The 19470-nt window shown below is 37.3% G+C and overlaps 1 protein-coding gene across 1 annotated transcript; it reads right to left on the reverse strand.

Annotated features, from left to right (window-relative positions):
• Window positions 1-7630: 7630 nt before the first annotated feature.
• LOC143019050 (uncharacterized) lies at window positions 7631-18796 on the reverse strand. The gene is made up of 5 exons (XM_076174751.1): window positions 18762-18796; window positions 17356-18046; window positions 16701-17210; window positions 7961-8041; window positions 7631-7807 (listed from the first exon to the last, which is right to left on the reverse strand). Exons 1-5 carry the CDS (start codon window positions 18794-18796, stop codon window positions 7631-7633), a joined length of 1494 nt encoding a protein of 497 aa, XP_076030866.1.
• Between the last annotated feature and the right edge of the window lie 674 nt (window positions 18797-19470).

The following is a 19470-nucleotide window of genomic DNA, read 5'->3' on the forward strand; positions in this document are numbered from 1 at the left end:
TCAAATTCATACATTGAGAACCCCTTTGAGAGCCTTCCAGAGGTGAAGGAAGGCAGTCTAAAAGCCCGAGAGACAAAATTAATGTTCATTAATACATTGGAAGAAATCGTGTCCGAGAGGAAAGCCATAGAAGCCAGGAAAGAGAAACTGGCTAGGACCTTGGAACAGAGCGCCAAAAGAGGTCTACAGAGGCCTCAAAATCCTCCAGAAGGCCAGTCAATAACGTGCGTCTCCCCATGTTCCTGCTCGAAGATCCGAAGATATCAGCTCGAAATAGAGGATCTCAACGAGCGAGTACGACAAAGGCTCGGGGAACGATACCTTTGTAATTACTATTATTTCCCCGAGCCTCAGGACGCCCAGAAAGCAGCGAGTGACTGCGAAAACTCTTGTCTCTGCCAGAAGGCAAACAAGAATGAGCCTTTTAACATCGAAAATTATTACGACGGCGTCCCGTACTATCTCCAGAACGTCCCAGCACGTAGATCCAGGGCAGGCAGCAGGCTCCGTCGTTCTTTTGGCGGCCAGAGACACCGTCTCCTGAAGCGTGGGCCAAAACACCACGAGAGAATCAGAAAAAACTGCTGGTTCTCTCGTATACTAAAGAAGATTAAAGCCCTTTGTGAACCAAAACAATGAATAGCCAGTGAAGCCCATTAACCCATTTCAGCTCAGTGGTACATATACGGCACATTAAAAGCATGATGCAATATTGCATCATACATCGCTCTGGGTTGAGACAAGCCTGAACAAGTGTACTGGGAATGCACACCAAACCTGCTACAACATGTTCATATGAGTACAGCCCCTTAAACCTGCCAGTCTGTGCTCTGCTGTCACGTTGAAAAGAAATGTCGCTGTTCTCTGCCAAAAACAATGGCTTCCAGAAAAAAGTAAGTATATTTTGCACATTTCTTTGATAACTAGGTTCTTTTGATAACTGCACATGTTGAACAAGTAATAAACTGACCTCTCTAGTTAACTTTCATATTTGTCTAATCCATTCTTTTTTCTGCATATCATTTTATATTTGCTGTGCCATATATGGTTCGCTGAGCTAATGCAGATACATTTTTTCTGTGTACACATATTTTATGAATATCGAATTTCTAGCATGCTCTAAGTCCATTTTATGTTTCATATTTCAGATCCCTGACTATGCATGACATATTAGCTGTATTAGAAGAAGATGAGAGCCATGCAGAAGTTTATATTGAGCCTAATGATCCCGGCCTATTGACTGATGAAGACTCTGCTGATGAAGACGATAGTGGATTGATAGATAATTTGTCCGGCAGACAACTGACTGGTAATGCTGAAGCTGTTTTCCATGACGGACGACGTACAACTGAAGATGATTGTGAAGCTCAACTGAGTGGTAATGATGAAGCTATTTTCCACGACGAACGTCGTACTACTGAAGATGATGGTGAGGCTCATAATTCTTCGCCTATCAATAGCTATAAGACTCCCAAATGGAGTCTTGGCACTTCACTCACACCTGGTGACTGCATATTTCCTGAGGCAAATTATGCAAAATATAGAGATTTTACTCCAGTTGAACTTTTTGAACTATTTTTTGATGATGATATGTGGAATATGTTAGTGGATCAGACAATTGTCTATGCAACTTTCAAAGGTGAAACAGATTTCTTGGTGAGCAAAGATGAAATGAAAGTGTTCCTTGGAATTTTGATAGTATCTGGCATCGTTCCTGTATCTTCTCGGAGGATGTTTTGGAGAAATTCATCTGTGACAAGAAATGAAGCTATGAGAAGAAGAAGATTTGAAAAAATTATGCAGTTCATTCATTTTTCCGATAATTCTTCATTGGATACAACTGACAAATATGCCAAAGTTCGTCCACTCTTAAGACATCTAACAAAGAAATTCATAGAGCATTTTCAACCCGTGAAGTCACTCTCTAAAGATGAAGCAATGGTTGAATATTATGGTAAGCATGGGTGTAAACAGTGCATCAGAATGAAACCAATTAGATTTGGGTATAAAGCTTGGTGTCTAAATACAGACTATGGTTATCTAGTGACCTTTGATCTTTATCAGGGACGTACCTATGAAGGAAATGAACTGAATGAGAAAGTATTCGGCAAATGTGCCGCTACAGTCTTGAAAAACATTGATTCATTGCCAGAAGATAAACGGTCACTTCCATATAATATTTATTTTGATAATCTCTTTACTTCATTTGAACTTCTCACAGAACTCAAGGATAGAAATTACGGTGCTACAGGGACAATAAGAGCAAACAGGTGTAAACATTGTAATATCCTAAAACTGTAATATAACTTGTCAATTTACAAATAAATAAGTGCATTTCGGATACGGTCGTTTTTTCTTTCAACATAAAATTATGTACTTGGATATGCTCAGTGGTACATATATGGCACATCGTATTCTAGCAATAATATTGTAGAGAAAAGTAAACCGAGACGTTTTCCTAATCAATTAGGTAGAACCAACACCAAAAATATGATAAGATATGAAATTACTACAAAAAAAAAATAATTGGAGCTGAAATGGGTTAAGAAGACGTAATACTGTATAGCCCAAAATGTGACACAATATAGGCCAAAGGGTGTCACAGTGAGAAAAACAAAAGTCCCATTAGAATTTGTATACTAATTGGTGTACACATGCAAGCCCATCCGTGTGTGTGTGTGTGTGTATATATTCTTATAAGCCTATCTGTGTCTGCTGAAATGTGTTTAAGAACTTGCCGATCGGAAAATTTCATCCTTCCTTGTTCTTCCTTTATATATTTATTCATGCGTCCCTCATGAACCACAGCAGCTGCCCTATTGATACAAGTAATTTCAATGTCTGTAAATATTACCTCTGAAGAAACCTCAAAGGCGGAACCGGTCAGGAATAAAGTCTCTTGTTCCCAATCATGTCTTTCCATTCTTACCATCCATATAGATATTCATATACATATACATATACATATACATATACATATACATATACATATACATATGAATATACCTATGCATATACATATACATATACACATACATATACATATACATATACATATACACATACATATACATATACATATACATATACATATACATATACATATACATATACACATACATATACATATACACATATATATACATATACAGTACATTATACACATACATATGCATCTACGTATTTCCATTATGTGTGCATGTATGTTAATATTGTACGTATATGTACATGGAAATTTATGTGTAAATGTGTATGTATGTGTATATATGGATATTCTTGCATGTGTACATGTGTATATGTGTATATATTCGTATTCATATATGAATATTTATAGAAATACAGGTGTACATATATATGTACATGTGTACCTATATATGTAAATGAAAATATGTATATGTATTTCTGTTCACATACATTTTTGTCACAATACCTTATTCTTTTATATTATACCCTAATCTCGTCTGGTTGCCGACACACCCACGTGAACCGAGTTCGAGTCCTCATAGGTGAAGGGACAATGGCTCGCAAATTACAGCGCACGACTTGCAAAACGCGCAACGAAGCTAATGAGGCTTGGTGTGTGCTCAGTATGCTTGCGCAGGACTGCGCAAGAAGAACGGGGGGCACGTTTTGCATCGTGAGCATGCCGGGAAGGTAAGCGGTGTTGAGAATGGGCAGGACGGTGGAGAAGAAAGGGGTAGAGGGAGAATAAGTAAGGGGAAGAGAAGGAGAAGGAGAAAGAAAGGAAAGTGGACAAGGGAAAGGAGGCAGTAAGGAAGTTTTATAAGAAGGAAGGGGAGAAAGAGAAAAATGAAAAAAGAACAAAATAAAACAAAACCGCAATATAAAACAGACTAAAACAAAACAACACATAAAAAAATAAACAACTAAACATTACGAAATGAAAATATATGAAGTGAACGTATCATAGGAAAATAAAATAAGACAAGGCAAGATCAAACAAGACAAGACAAGACAAGACACGTCAAATCACATCAAAACAAAAATGTAAAACAAAGCAAGACAGCAACACACCAGAAGAAACAAGATAAGAAATGAATTTAAAGAAAATATGAAAACAAAATAAAACGTCAACAAAAAGAAAAAAGGAACAAACAGAACAAAACAGAGAAAAAACAAACAAACCAAACATGATAAAACCGGAAACAAAATAAAAGTAAAACAAACCAAAAATAACTGAAAGCCCGCGGCCTTCCAGTAGCCGGCAACGGTCCTTTGACTCTCCAAAAGAACTCTTCAGTAAGAAAAGGACTGACTGCAAGGGTCTCTCTCTCTACATTAGAACATAAGAATGAATGAGACTGCAAGAGACCATGAGGACTATATTAGGCAGTTCCTTGTCATTCCCATCCATAAAGTTGTCTAACCGATTCTTAAAACAACTGATAGTTTCAGCGCTCACAACATGGTCACTAAGTCTATTCCTATCGTTGATCACCCTATTAGTAAATAAATCCTTACCTATTTCTTTCTTAAATCTAAATTTCTCCAATCTAAATTCATTACTGCGAGTCCTGACCTGTTGTCTTGATATGATGACCTTGTTTGGTTCACCATTGATAAAGCCTTTGATCAACTTAAACACCTGGATGTTCACTGGTAGAAGAAGATATACAGGAACAGTCAGCGGCTGCTGTCAGCTTTCCAAATATAAAAAGCGGAAGATAGAGCTGAGGGAGAAAATGTCGGATCTACCCGAAGTCCAAACGTCAACCCCACAGGTCTGTTATCCCCATAAAGAGGTGAGCATGTTGATAGGAGTTGAAAAACGAACGCTGTTTCCAAAGTAGAGTTGGAGGAGGAGGAGGAGAAGAAGGGAAGTTAGAGGAGGAGGAAGAGGAGAAGGAAGAGGAGAAAGAGGAGGAGGGAGGAGGGAGGAGGAGTGAGGAGGAGGAGGAGGAGGGAGGAGGAGGAGGAGGAGGGAGGAGGAGGAGGAGGAGGAGGAGGGAGGAGGAGGAGGAGGAGGAGGAAGGAGGAGGAGGAGGAGGAGGAGGAGGAGGAGAAGGAGGAGGAGGAGGAGGAGGGTGGAGTGACGTCTGTGCCAGCGGATAATATTAATTAAGATAAGAGGTAGGGAGTATTTAATGGATGGAAATGAGCTGCGCTTATGTGCGCGGAGATACAGGACACAGTCGCGTTGATGAAATAATAGGAGCTGCAGGGGTGCTAAGGAGGAGGGAGGAGGAGGAAGGAAGAGGGAGGTGGAGGGAGGAGGAGAGACGTGGAAGGAGATGGATGGAGGTGGAGGGAGGAGGTGGAGGAGGAGAAGGAGGAGGGAGAAGGAGGAAGAAGGAGGAAGAAGGAGGGAGAAGAAGGGAGAAGAAGGGAGGAGGAAGGAGGAAGAGGGAGGTAGTGGGAGAAGGGAAGAAAGTGAAGAAGAGAGGAGGAGTGAGGGAGGAGAAGGGAGGAAGTGGGAAGAGGAGGGAGAAAAAGGGAGGTAAAGAGAGGGGAATGGAGGAGGAATGAAGAAAAGGGAGAAGGAAAGAGGAGGAAAAGCTGGGAGAAGAGAGTAGGAGGAAGAAAGGGTAGGAAGAAGGAAAAGAAAGGAGGAGAAAGAGGTGGAGATGTTTCTTATAGTAAATGAAAGGGACGAAAAAAATATGTAATCAAAACAGGACGCTCGAGTGAGGTTTAATACCTTAAACCACTTAAGCACGATACATTACGTCTTATCAGAATAGAATCACCTGTCGTTAGCCTGAAAGAAGTCTGTAAAGGTTCTCTCGTAGTCAAAGAGTTCTTCCATTTCCTGTGGTGGCTTTCCTTTGGTCAAATACTCCAGTACCACTTCATGAAAGAACGAAACTTATAAACAATTTCATCATATTGACTTCCTCAATTCGATTAAATACTTTACATATATTGATTTGCATTGGAGGATTCAAAAATAGCTTATAATGAGTCTCAGAAGTCAAGGTGATATATTTCAAGGATTTTTTCTTTTCATTGACGTTTTGGTGATTATGTGGTGCTGACGTCACGTCTTTTGGGTGAAGGCCCATCCTCTAAATTTTGCAGATTTCAGAATTTATTTTTTGTTGACGTTAGGTAGATTTATTTGCCTTTGTAAGACTACCAGATCATTCAGTGTTACCTCTGACTCGTTTGTCCTCTTCAGCATCATGATATATCTGTTCTTATAGTTAGTCTACATCTATCAATTTTAGTCGTGGTTTCCAAAATCATGATACTTAACATGATGAGCTTCTTTAATTAATAAACTGTTGCAAACGCCATATGATTTCATTCAGCTGAAGGTCTTGATCGTAACCTTGCTTTGGCCCAGGGTCAAATCATTCTTGAATGAATAGCTTACTCTGCAGAAATTCAAACCAAAGATCATGTTCATGTATACACGAATACCCACCATCCATCTACAGGGGTAGCCATTTATTCACTCCGTCTGAAAAGAATGTAATTGCTTGTCGGACTACAAAGCTGGATTCGATGAAATAGACAACTCGTCGGCTTTCCTGCTGTGACTTGACTTTGACACAGGACAAGGTCAGAGAGGAGGTTCATTCTTTTGAAGTGGCCTCGCAAAGGCAAAATTGCGTTCCAATCTCGGCAGTTGTGTTTATTTGTCCAATACATTAATTCATAATCAGTTCCTTCCCCCTTTGCCTCCAGCCTCACTCCTGTACTCATAATTCTTGCATCCACCTCTCTCATCTTTTCACCTACACAGATTGAACACCCAAATTGATTACACAATTCTATCCTAAATGAATATTCACTTAAACAACACCTTTTCTTTATTTTCCACACACAAAGAAGCTACTTAACTGTTGATAAAACCATTTATTAATTCTTTAGAATTTTTAGCTATCCTTTGTTCCCATCTCTCATCACTTCCAAGCTTGCATTGTGACATTGTCTGTCTAGTTTCATTTCTACATCTCTTATATTCTTCTTAATATTTTCCTTGCATTATTCTTAAGCCATAGTTCATACTTCTCGTATTTTTCCTTTCATATTCGTTCGAGTTCCATATGCTACCATTCGTTCCCCTTCTTCCCCTGTCCACCATCTCTCATAGCTCATAAATCCTGAGCCATCACTATCATCGTCTTTTACCTTCTCCCCCTCTCCTTCCACCTCTCCCGTTTCAGTGTTTTTCATTAATTTATTTTTTACTTATAATTTTTTTTTCATACCTTCTCGCCACCTCATTGCCTTCGTTTTAAAACATTTATTGCGTCCTTTCATTCTCTTTACTCACGCCTAAATTAGTTTCTTTTCCCAACATATATTATCGCCTGTAGAAAATATTGACCCGATATACCCACCTTCTGCCCTTTTCCAAAGACTGTCACATCCAATGTTTCCCTCATCAACTTTCATCCACAACTTCATGCTCTATCACATCCATTGTTCCTCTACCCTCATACTTTCATGTGTGCTTGTGAATAAATTCCTTCTTTAAACACGTGCCACCCACATAAATGCCACTTAGAGTTCACATCTCTCATTATTTAGTCTCATTCCCCCCGGCACCCCAGAGTGGTCTATAATTTTATCATTGACCTCATCATTCAGCTTTGCATTTATGTTCTCAAGTACCATGATTTCTTTTTAACTTTTTAAACACTTCAATATAATTACTGGCTCAAACCAAAACGTCTTCTCTCCTCTGAAGTGCATACAGTAACGCAATCACTAATTTCATGCCACCCATATTCGTTTTCATAAACTTGATGTTCTCATCTATATTTTTTGTCTCAATACACAGACTACCAAACATCTTTAGCAAATAATACAGTGACAATTTTTTCACCTTCTCATTCTGTGAATCACACTCATACTTAATGATTCACTCACACTTAATTCACGCTTCCTTGGTTCGACCTCTTTCTTTTTGTATTCTTACATCACATTCATACAGTCGGTTTTCAAGATCAAAGGCCTTTAGTAGCTAGCCAGGCAACCAAGGCATTACCCCATCCATACCTTCTTCCTGTCTTTCTCTTGCGAATTCTTTTAGAAAACCAGATTCTGATAGACTTGAACGTCCCGAATTCTAAGACGCAAATGATTACACAAATAAAAAACATAAAATAAGTATATAAATAAGAAATATACAAGTAAATATGAATTAGTAAATAGCTACATAATTATGTCAAATTAAAAAGAAAACGAGGTAAGGGAAGAGTCAACGAGACAGTCAACGGACATGTTATTAAATCTGACTAGCTCAGATTATGAATTACTACTCTCCAGAATAGATCATTAGCTTTATTATAACAATTATCAACCAAATATTCAAACTATATGTCATAACTTGAGTATCACCCTCGAAGATATAAAGATAGACAAAAAGTAAAAGATATTATAATAATGAACGGTCGAAAATTAAGATGTAGGATCTATAAACTCTAAGGATGTTGCTCCTACATTATAATGATATTCTATAATGCGAACTTTGCTATAAGCTTTGGGTGCCACCAGGCTTGTAGGCCTGTACACCTCTATCGATCCCTAGATCGAAGGCAGGACTTCGCTTAAGTGATATGTATATATACTTTATATATATATATATACATATATATATATATATATATATATATATATATATATATATGTATATATGTGTGTGTGTGTGTGTGTGTGTGTGTGTGTATGTGTGTGTGTGTGTGTGCGTGTGTGTGTGTAGATCTAAACTATGACAAATGTAACTGAAGGCGAAGAAAGTATACGAGATATAATAGAAGAATTTTACTGCCCTATATTTTCGACCCTTAGGGTCCTCACAAATCAATTATGTATATATATATATATATATATATATATCTATCTATATATATATATATATATATATATATATATATATATATATATATATATATATATTTGTGTGTGTGTGTGTGTGTGTGTGTGTGTGTGTGTGTGTGTGTGTGTGTGTGTGTGTGTGTGTGTGTGTGTGTGTGCATGTATGTATGTGTGTGTGTGTGTGTGTGTGTGTGTGTGTGTGTGTGTGTGTGTGTGTGTGTGTGTGTGTGTGTGTGTGTGTGTGTGTGTGTGTGTGTGTGTGTGTGTGTGTGTGTGCTTGTGTATTCAAATATCAAATGTAGAATCAAATAACAAAAATAGAATGTTTACGTAAAGAAACCAAGACTCTACAGAAACGAAAGAAGGTAGTTGAAGCCCTCTCCATAATCACTAAAGACAACATGAAGTAAAATTTAGGAAACCTAGTAGTTTGAGAACATATCTTCATATACAGTTATGACACAGCTTATTCTGACCAAGATAACGTACCTTGGAGTATCAAGACAGAAGAATGCGTTGATATACGAAACATTCACCCTGAAATAATATCTTTACAAAAAACTTATTGCCAAACTAGTCAAGAACAAACAGGATCAAAGTTCTGTTCTTTCTTAATATTTTTTACTAAAGTGACTACTTTATGAACCCAATAATTTGGTAAAGTAATTCGATAAAATTCTACCATTTTTTCCATACATAAAAACTCAAGAGAAAACAACTACTAATCAAAGTAACATTGATGGAAATGGTTATGAGAGATGCTATCAAAGTGATCTTAATTATTTTTTCTTTTTCTTTTTTATTTTAACTTTAGAAACATCACTCATATCCTACGGTCAATAGTCATCACAACCAAAAACACGCGAAGCTTACGCTACAATATTCCCATTATTTATGATAAAACCTATTTGCATTTGATATATGGAATGGTAAACAGTTGTGGAATCGTAAAAAAAGATACCATATGATGAACATTTAACAATGGAGAGCCCCAGGGCCTAATGCCTGGTCCAATTCGTTTCTCAATGCATATAAATGTCTTCCACAAGTGATTAGAATCTATAGTATCAGAACTTGTTTATCATAAAAAGTGTGTTGGGGAGTAGGTAATAACCTAAATTGATGAAACGTTTGATATAAGTAGTCTTATCAAAACTAATTCCTACGTGTTGAATAGTATATTCCATTATTTTCTTTAATACTGAGTTATCAGGAAATAATCGTGTATATATATATATATATATATATATATATATATATATATACATATATATATATATATATATATATGTAATGTCTACTTTTTCGTGAAGATGTTAAATAAGGCTTCGGACAAAAGAAAAGTAGATGCATATTTTTAGCGAACTGCAGAATCATGTGTGTGTGTGTGTGTGTGTGTGTGTGTGTGTGTGTGTGTGTGTGTGTGTGTGTGTGTGTGTGTGTGTGTGTGTGTGTGTGTGTGTGTGTGTGTGTGTGTGTGTGTGTGTGTGTGTGTGTGTGTGTGTGTGTGTGTGTGTGCATGTGTGTGTTTGTGTTTGCGCATGTGTACATGTGTGTCTGTGTGTGCGTGTATTCGTGTGCGTGTGTGCATGTGTACACACATGCTTGAATTAGCTCACAGATGTATTTCCAAGCAATCATGTGATTTACATCAACATTCACATTAGAAAAAATTCACTTTCTGTAACTTTTAAGGAGAGGGTTAATGTGTATATTATTACAACATATGTAAGTGCAAAGGTATGGCTGTGCATTTGCAAGTGTATGTGTTCGTGCACGATCATTAAGGTTACACGTCCCGCCGATGGAGCAATTTCACGGTTGTCCTCGTACGGTTAACGAGGTTCGGCGGGTTAAGCACCGAAGTAGTCAGGGATGAAGATGAGGAGGAGAAGGAGGAGGAGGAGGAGGAGGAGTAGAAGGAGGAGGAGGAGAAGGAGGAGGAGGAGAATAGGAGGAGGAGGACGAGGACACGGTAGGATTAGAGTGTGAAGGCAAGAGTTTAGATATAGGTAAGGGTGAGGGTGATGTTCAGAGTGAGGGTAAGGGTGAGGGTGAGGGTGAGGGTGAGGGTGAGGGTGAGGGTGAGGGTGAGGGTGAGGGTGAGGGTGAGGGTAAGGGTGAGGGTGAGGATGAGGACGAGGGTGAGGACGAGGGTGAGGGTGAGGATGAGCGTGAAGGTGAAGGTGAGGGTGAGGGTGAGGGTGAGGGTGAGGGTGAGGGTGAGGGTGAGGGTGAGGGTGAGGGTGAGGGTGAGGGTGAGGGTGAGGGTGAGAGTGAGAGTGAGAGTGAGAGTGAGAGTGAGAGTGAGAGTGAGGGTGAGGGTGAGGGTGATGGAGAGGGTGAGGGTGAGGGTGTGTGTGAGAGTGAGGGTGAGAATGAGGGTGAGGGTGAGAGTGAGGGTCAGGGTCAGGGTGAGGATAAGGGTCAGTGTGAGGGTGAGAGTGAGGGTGAGAATGAGGGATAAGGGTGAATATCAGGGTGAGGGTGAGGGTGAGGTTGAAGAGAGTGTTAAGGATGAGAATGAGCAGGGTGATGATAAAGGTGAAATAAAGGTGAGGATGTGGATGAGGATGAAGATAAAGGTATGAATGAAGATGAGGATGAGAATAAGGATGAGGATGAGGATATGGATGATGATGAAGGTGAGGATGATAATGGTGATGTTAAAATTTGTGTGAAGATAAAAATACGAATGCGGATGCTGGTGGGAATAAGAATTAGGAAGAAAATAAGGATGAGGATAAAGATGAAGATGAGAAAGATAATGAGGGTGATGATGAAGATAATGGTGAAAGTTTGCAACATGTATGTAGCCTTTTGTTATGCATGTTTTATCATATATAATTACAAATTATTATATATACGAATACATAAATACACGCACACACACACACACACACACACACACACACACACACACACACACACACACACACACACACACAATCACACACACACACACAATCACACACACACACACACACACACACACACACACACACACACACACACACACACACACACACACACACACATAAACATATATATATACATATATATATATATATATATACAATGTATATACGTATATATATATGATGTAAGCGGAATAGGAAACACAGGAGTCTTAGTCTTGAGTTTAACTACATTGACACAGAGGGACATTTGCCTAACTGGGAGGGATCCACCATTCTAGCCATAGGGCTACACAAGAAACAAAGGCAAATAATTGCCAACTACAAAAACACAAACAAGAGAACTGGTGACTTGAAATGGACAAAATCCACCTGGACACTTGCTCTCCAAGAAAGTAGATACCTTTTCTCACCACTTTTGCTTACCCTTTCCAGCTTTCTTCCTTTCACTCTGAAGTTCCTCCATGCTACCTTGCCCCACCTTTTCATCATGATTTATGCTTTCAATACTATTTGTTACTATTTATTTTCAACACTATTATTATTATCATTGTTATTATAACTATTATTTATTTATTACTACTATCATTATATATATTTATAATTTTATCATCTTTATTATTACCATCATTATTATTATTACTTTCATTATCTTTATTATTATTATTGCTATTATTATTGTTACTATTATTATTTGAATATTTAATTTTTCGTTTTTATTATCATTGTTATCACTATTGTTGTCATAATTACTATTAATAATTTTTATTTCTTGGTTATCAGTATTATCATTTTTATTATTATTATTATTTTTATTTCTATTATTACTTTTATTTTATTGTTATTATTTTCATTATTATTATTATTACTTCTACTGTATTGCTATTATCATTTTTGTTATTATTGTTAATATTATCATTTAAATATTTATCTTCATTGTTATCATTACTATTGTTACATTTTCTATTAATAATTTCTTTGTTATTAGTGTTATCATATTTAATTGTAAAAATTTCTTCATTGTTACGTTAGCCACAATGTGATGTTCACATTCGTCACCAACTATGGTAACTCGGAGAGGTGGTGAGGTCCACCCCATGTATATAATGCCCACAGCCCGTTTGTACACATATTCCTTTGAAAAAGCATACCTGCGAAACTAGTCAGGAATAAACTCAAGACTAAGACTCCTGTGTTTCCTATTCCGCTTACATCAACCTGTCAGAATGTCTCAACATATATATATATATATATATATATATATATATATATATATATATATATATATATGTGTGTGTGTGTGTGTGTGTGTGTGTGTGTGTGTGTGTGTGTGTGTGTGTGTGTGTGTGTGTATGTGTGCGTGTGTGTGTTTGTTTATGTGTGTATGTGTGTGTTTGTTTGTGCATATATTTGCAACAGACCAAGTCATTACACTTGGCAGACAAATAAAACTGAATGCTCCTTGTCTCCCCTTTCTCCAAAATACGAAAGTTGTCATAATTTTTATTGTTTTCATTTCCAATGGGCTATTTGATGGTAGACAGAATATAATAAAAATTATATGAATAAAACTCCCGAATAGAATGTTATTTTTTCCAATGTTACCAGCAGTGTTTAAAATGTTAAATAAGAAAATAAAAGAATGGGAGGAGGAAGAAGGGAAAGAATATGCTGAAGTAGAAGAAGAAAAAATCGAAAATGAAGAAGAAGAACAGGAAGAAGAAAGTATACAATAGGAAGTAGAATAAGGTGAAGAAAAAGGTGAAGAAGATGTGCAGAAAATAGGGAACGTGAGGATGAAGAAGGGAAAAGAAAGAGTAAAAGAGAAGAAAGAAAATAGTAAGAAGGAGATGAATAAGAAGTTAAAGATAAAAGAGAAAGAAATATGATTGAGGAGGAAAATGATAAGAGAAAGAAGAAGGACAACAAAAGGATAAAGGAAAATAAGCAGACGAAAAAGAAGAAGAATATGGAGAGAAAGAAGAGGAAAAAAATAAGATGAACAAGGTTCTCCTTAGTCTGCCCTTGTCTTTAGTTCACAAAGTCTGAAACTTTTTACATATTCAGCTCCTTGAAACCGGTCTGGCATATTTTTCGCCTCCTCCTTTTACACACTTTGGTCCGGTGCACTGTGACAGACTTGGTACTTCATATTCTGACTGATGCTACAAGATTTCAAATTTCACTATTCATAAAATTTTCGACTCATTTTACCATATACATAATATATCTATATATATATATATATATCTATCTATCTATCTATATATATATATATATATATATATATATAAATATGTATATATATGTATCTATATATATGTATACATATATATACATATATATATATAAATAAATATGTATATATATATCTATATATATGCATACATATATATATATATATATATATATATATATATATATATATATGTGTGTGTGTGTGTGTACATATATATGTACATATATATTTGTATATACATATATATATATGTATATATATATATATATATATATATATATATATATATATGTGTGTGTGTGTGTGTGTGTGTGTACATATATACATATACATATACACACACACACACACATATATATATATATATATATATATGTATATGTATGTATATACGTATACATATATACATAGATATATATATATATTTATATATATATAAATATATATATATATATATATATTGAAAGGGAGGAATGTAAACACCAGAAATAAAGTGAGAGGCTTAATGCTCAACGTTTCGGTCTATTTCCAAGGACCGTCTTCAGAGGTGTGATGTAATACAGGGATCAAAGAGCTTATCATATTGGCCGTAGTTGCAACTGGGAGAGGTAGTCCACATGGCCGAAGCTACCCGGTTTCCTCCTATTCTTAAGTGGGTACGGAAATGAGACAATAGATTCTTATTATTAAAGGCTTTTCCAGCTTCCTCATTGACAAGGAGACGAGACTTTTCATCACCCGAAACATAACACAACACGGACAAAACAACACACCTTCCGCACATACAGTTTATTGCAAAAAACAAATGACACCAGCATACAAAGCAGATGAACGTGTTCTAAAAGATATCATCGCACGTAATGTCACATGCACCAACTCGCATGACAAATTGACCCTCATCATATACAACAAAAACGAAAAAGTTTCTAAACTAAAAATGAGAAACAATATGATTTATAGCAACTCTCTCCTCAGGCTAATGTGGTGTATCACTATATTTGCCCTTCAGAAACTTGCAAACTTCTTCCCAATGCTACTTATATTGGTGTTATCACTACCTCTGTGAGAAGGAGATTTACAATACACGCCCCTTGAAGGAAGCATACGGAAACACATGATACAAACACACAACAAAACTCCAAACAGACAAGATTTAGTTAACAATACAAAAATACTTAAAGCAGCAACAAGAAAATACACATCTAAGAAAGAGTCTACATTGCACAATATACCCATATCATTAATATACACACTGCCACAGTCAGTATTTTGCAATTACACAGCGAGGCCACGTGGCAACAAATACCAAACGTTAGGCTACAGTGAACTAATGTCCAGCTACCCCCCGCTGACACGAAGCCCCCACCCCTTCCATTACCTGAAGTTTAGCTACAGCCTACCTTTCATAGTACCTTCATTTATTCATATTTAAAAGCTGCCCTGTATGTGAATTCTTACTTGCCTAAAGATGGTGGTATGATTCAACCGAAAGCTTGTATTATATATGTATATATACATATATATACATATATATATATAAAAATATATATATATATATATATATATATATATATACATATATATATGTATATACATATATATATATTCGTAAAGGTAGGTAGCAGATCTTCCTTAATACATATAGAATTAAATTTGACCGCTGCTTGTGCAAGAATAAGCTTCTTGTTGAAGGATTCAACCTTTCTAATAGTGCTTCTTTGTTCTTCATGAAGTCGGAATAAAAGATTGCCGAAGTTCATATTGTGTATTATACGACGTTTCGCCCTTCTTAGAGCATTTTCAAGTACATTTAAATGGTAATAGAAACAATTTATATATATGACAATAGGTGAACTGGGAAAGCTTACACAAAATAGTGAAGAAAGATCAAAGATCTTATGTGGGAATTACGTCCGTGGCACTCCGTGGGGTGCTGGGAGGGTCAGTTGTCCACCCAGTGAAGCTAGAGCCACGGAGGTTGTACCTCCCTGTACATTTATGGATGGAGCCTTCTCTCGAATATGGAGGGCCTCCAGGATCTCCAGACGATGAAAATTATGTGCGGAGTCGATGATCTTTGTATTTTCCACCAGGATCTTTCTAGTCAGGGAGGAGTTATGTTTTTCCGAAAAAAAATTCTTCGGGGCACCAGCTTGTAGATGGCACGTTAATCTTCTGGAGAGAGAAGTGGTCGTCATTCCTATGTAAGATACAGGACGAAGCTTACAGTCTTCGTGCGGGCAGATGAACTCATAAATGACATTACTCCTCCGTAGTGGGTTGATGTTACGGGTCGGGTTATTTCGCAGGATGAGGTTTGACGTTTTAAAATTCTTATAATAAACCCGAAGCTCCAGCTTTTCTCCAGGGTCGGATGGTTGTACACTGCGTTCAACAATTTCCCTGAGGATTCTTTCGTCCGTTCGGTAAGCCGTACTCATAAAAGCTCTGTAATTAAGAATAATTGAGGGGGGTTTCTCGGGAGGGATGGTGTCATGCTTTAGGTAGTTCTCCATTTTTCGTCGGATGACTTCTTGTACGTCCTTATTGGGGAATCCATTGTTAACAAGGACTTGCTGCAAACGTTGAAGCTCTTGGTGTAAAAGAGGCCATGTGGAGCAGTGCGTGAATGCCCTGTTCACGTATGAACGTATGACGCTTTTCTTGTAGGCTGCAGGGCATTCTCCATCCGCATTTAAACATCTACCCTCGTTCGTGCTTTTAACGTATACAGTGGTGGTGAATCTATTTACGTCGGGTTTTACAAAGATATCTAAAAAGGGCAAAGAACCATCAGCATGGCGTTCACTTGTGAAGTTGAGACAAGAGTTAGTAGCGAATGACTCACATAGTTCTAGTAGATGTGTATGGTCTCTTGCTTCAACGAATATATCGTCCACGTATCTACCATAGGAGTGTGGGCGAATTAAAGGATCTGAGAAAACTCGTCTTTCCACTAAACCCATGTAGAAGTTGGCGAAAAGGACTCCGAGAGGGGACCCCATCGCCACACCATCTACCTGTCTATACAGCTTACCGTCCGGTCCGCGGAACGGGGATTCAGTCGTGCACGCTTCTAGAAGTTTACGAAGCAAAGTTTCCGGAATATCCAAGGGAACATGATTGGAGTGATAAACCTCATCTAAGATGAAGTTTATGGTCTCATTCACGGGGACATTTGTGAAGAGACTCTCAGCATCTAACGAGGCAATAAGACCTGTAGGGGCTTTGTTGTGAAGAAGGTCAATAAATTCTTTAGGGGACTTCAGCAACCAGGAACTAGGTACATATGGGATAAGGAGTTCGTGGAGTCTCTTGGCTAAACCATAAGTCGGGGTGGGGATTTGGCTGATAATTGGTCTAAGGGGGTTATGGGGCTTGTGTGTTTTTACGTTTCCATATGCATACCCGGGTCCATGTTCTCCAGTTATGCGTTGTAAGTGTATTCCTCCTTTTTTTGGCGTTGATGGTGTCGATGATGCTGTTACACTTCACTTTCAACTTGTTGGAAGGATCCTGGGAAATTCTTTGGAATTTGGAAGTGTCTCCAAGGATCGTACTCATTTTCTGCAGGTACTCTTCTTTTGTCATAAGGACATACACCGCGGATTTATCTGCTCTCCTAACAACGATGTGTTCATTTTCCTGGAGTTCTCTGGCGGCTTTCTTTAGGTTCTCGTCGATTAATTGACTTTTGAAAGAGCCTCGGGACTTACCTGCTTCAGACAACAAATCAGCTGGTAAGTTGGGGGTTGTGGAGACTTTACCAAGCTTTTCTGGTGCATAGATGTTCTTCAGGTGGATCTCAATCTCCACTCTCTTCTGATGGGGACCTGGCTTTTTCAGGACGAGGCAGTCGAGACCCAGGTTCAAAAGCTTGGTTTGGTCGGGCGTAGGACTGTAGTTAGTAAGGTTGACGTAGCCATCTCTGTGTTGACGCAGGTAGAGGGGACCATGGTTAAGGTAGATATGTTTCTTCAGGATTCGAGATTCAGTGGAGTGGTGAAACTGCATGACGATGTCGCAAAAGGAGTTGTCAATAAGCTGACGCAGATCTACTGGGATTGTGTAGGTAGACTTCATGAAGAACAAAGAGGCACTATTAGAAAGGTTGAATCCTTCAACAAGAAGCTTATTCTTGCACAAGCAGCGGTCAAATTTAATTCTATATATATATATATATATACATATATATATATATCTATATATATATACATATGAATATATGTATATATATATGTATATACATATAGATATATGTATATACATATATATATACATATATATATGTATATATATAAAGATATATGTATATATATATATATATGTATACATATATATATATACATATATATACATATATTTATATGTATATATACATATATATTTATATATATGTACATATATATACATATATATATATATATATATATATATATATATATACATATAAATACGTATATATACATATAAATACGTATATATACAGACATATATATATATATATATATTATATGTATATATATATTATATATATATATATATATATTATATGTACATATATATTATATATATATATATATATATATATATATATATATATTGTATCCCTTTTCTGACTCTTTTTCTATGGTTCTCTTATGCTATATGATATATATCTTTTTAGGTCTATTTTACTCTCTTTTTCTGTCTCTCTTTTTTCTCTTTTTCTCTTTTTTTCATTTTTTCTATTTATTTCTCTTCCACAGATATTTTTCTGTATCCCTCTTTCTCTATCGCTCCTTCTCTATCAGTTACCTTCTCTGTCTGTTTGCCTGTGTCTGTGTTTTTTTCTCTGTGTCTGTGCCATTATGCCTGCTATTCGGCCTGTCACTCTGTCTGCCATTCTGTCTGTATATCTATATGTCTGTCTGTCTGTCTGTCTGTCTGATTGTCTGTCTGTCTGTATGTACGTCCGTCTGTCTGTCTGCCTGCCTAACAGCCTGTCTCTCTGTCTGTCAGTCTGTCTGTCTGCTTGTCTTTTATTTTTCTAGTACTATCTAGCTATCCGTCTTTCTTCTGTCTGTCTGTCTGTCTGTCTGTCTGTCTGTCTGTCTGTCTGTCTGTCTGTCTGTCTGTCTGTCTGTCTGTCTGTCCGTCTCTGCCTGTCTATCTGTCTGATTGTCTGTCATTCTTTCTGGTGCTATCCTTTTGGCTGTCTGTCTATCCGTGTCTTTCTGACTGTCTACACATCTATCCTTCCCTCCTCGCGCTCTACCCTCTATCCGTCAACTCATCAATCTGTCAACTCGTCTATCTGTCCGTCCGTCTGTCTGTCAGTGGCAGCAGAGGCGGAGTTGTGGTTGCTCAGGCGGCCATAAATCATCAATTCGTCCCCGGTCTTCGTCGTGATTGGCGCCTTGCCGGGGGTAGATCCCCCTCGAACTCCTCCATTACCCGGATAGCCTTCCAGCTTGTTTGTTTTCCATTACTATGCATAGTCTTACTGTCACCGGACACGATCTATCTGTCATCGGCTTCTAT

This window comes from Oratosquilla oratoria, chromosome 36, assembly GCF_046742065.1.
Source record: "Oratosquilla oratoria isolate Oo_2021 chromosome 36, ASM4674206v1, whole genome shotgun sequence".
Classification (NCBI taxonomy): Eukaryota; Metazoa; Arthropoda; class Malacostraca; order Stomatopoda; family Squillidae; genus Oratosquilla; species Oratosquilla oratoria.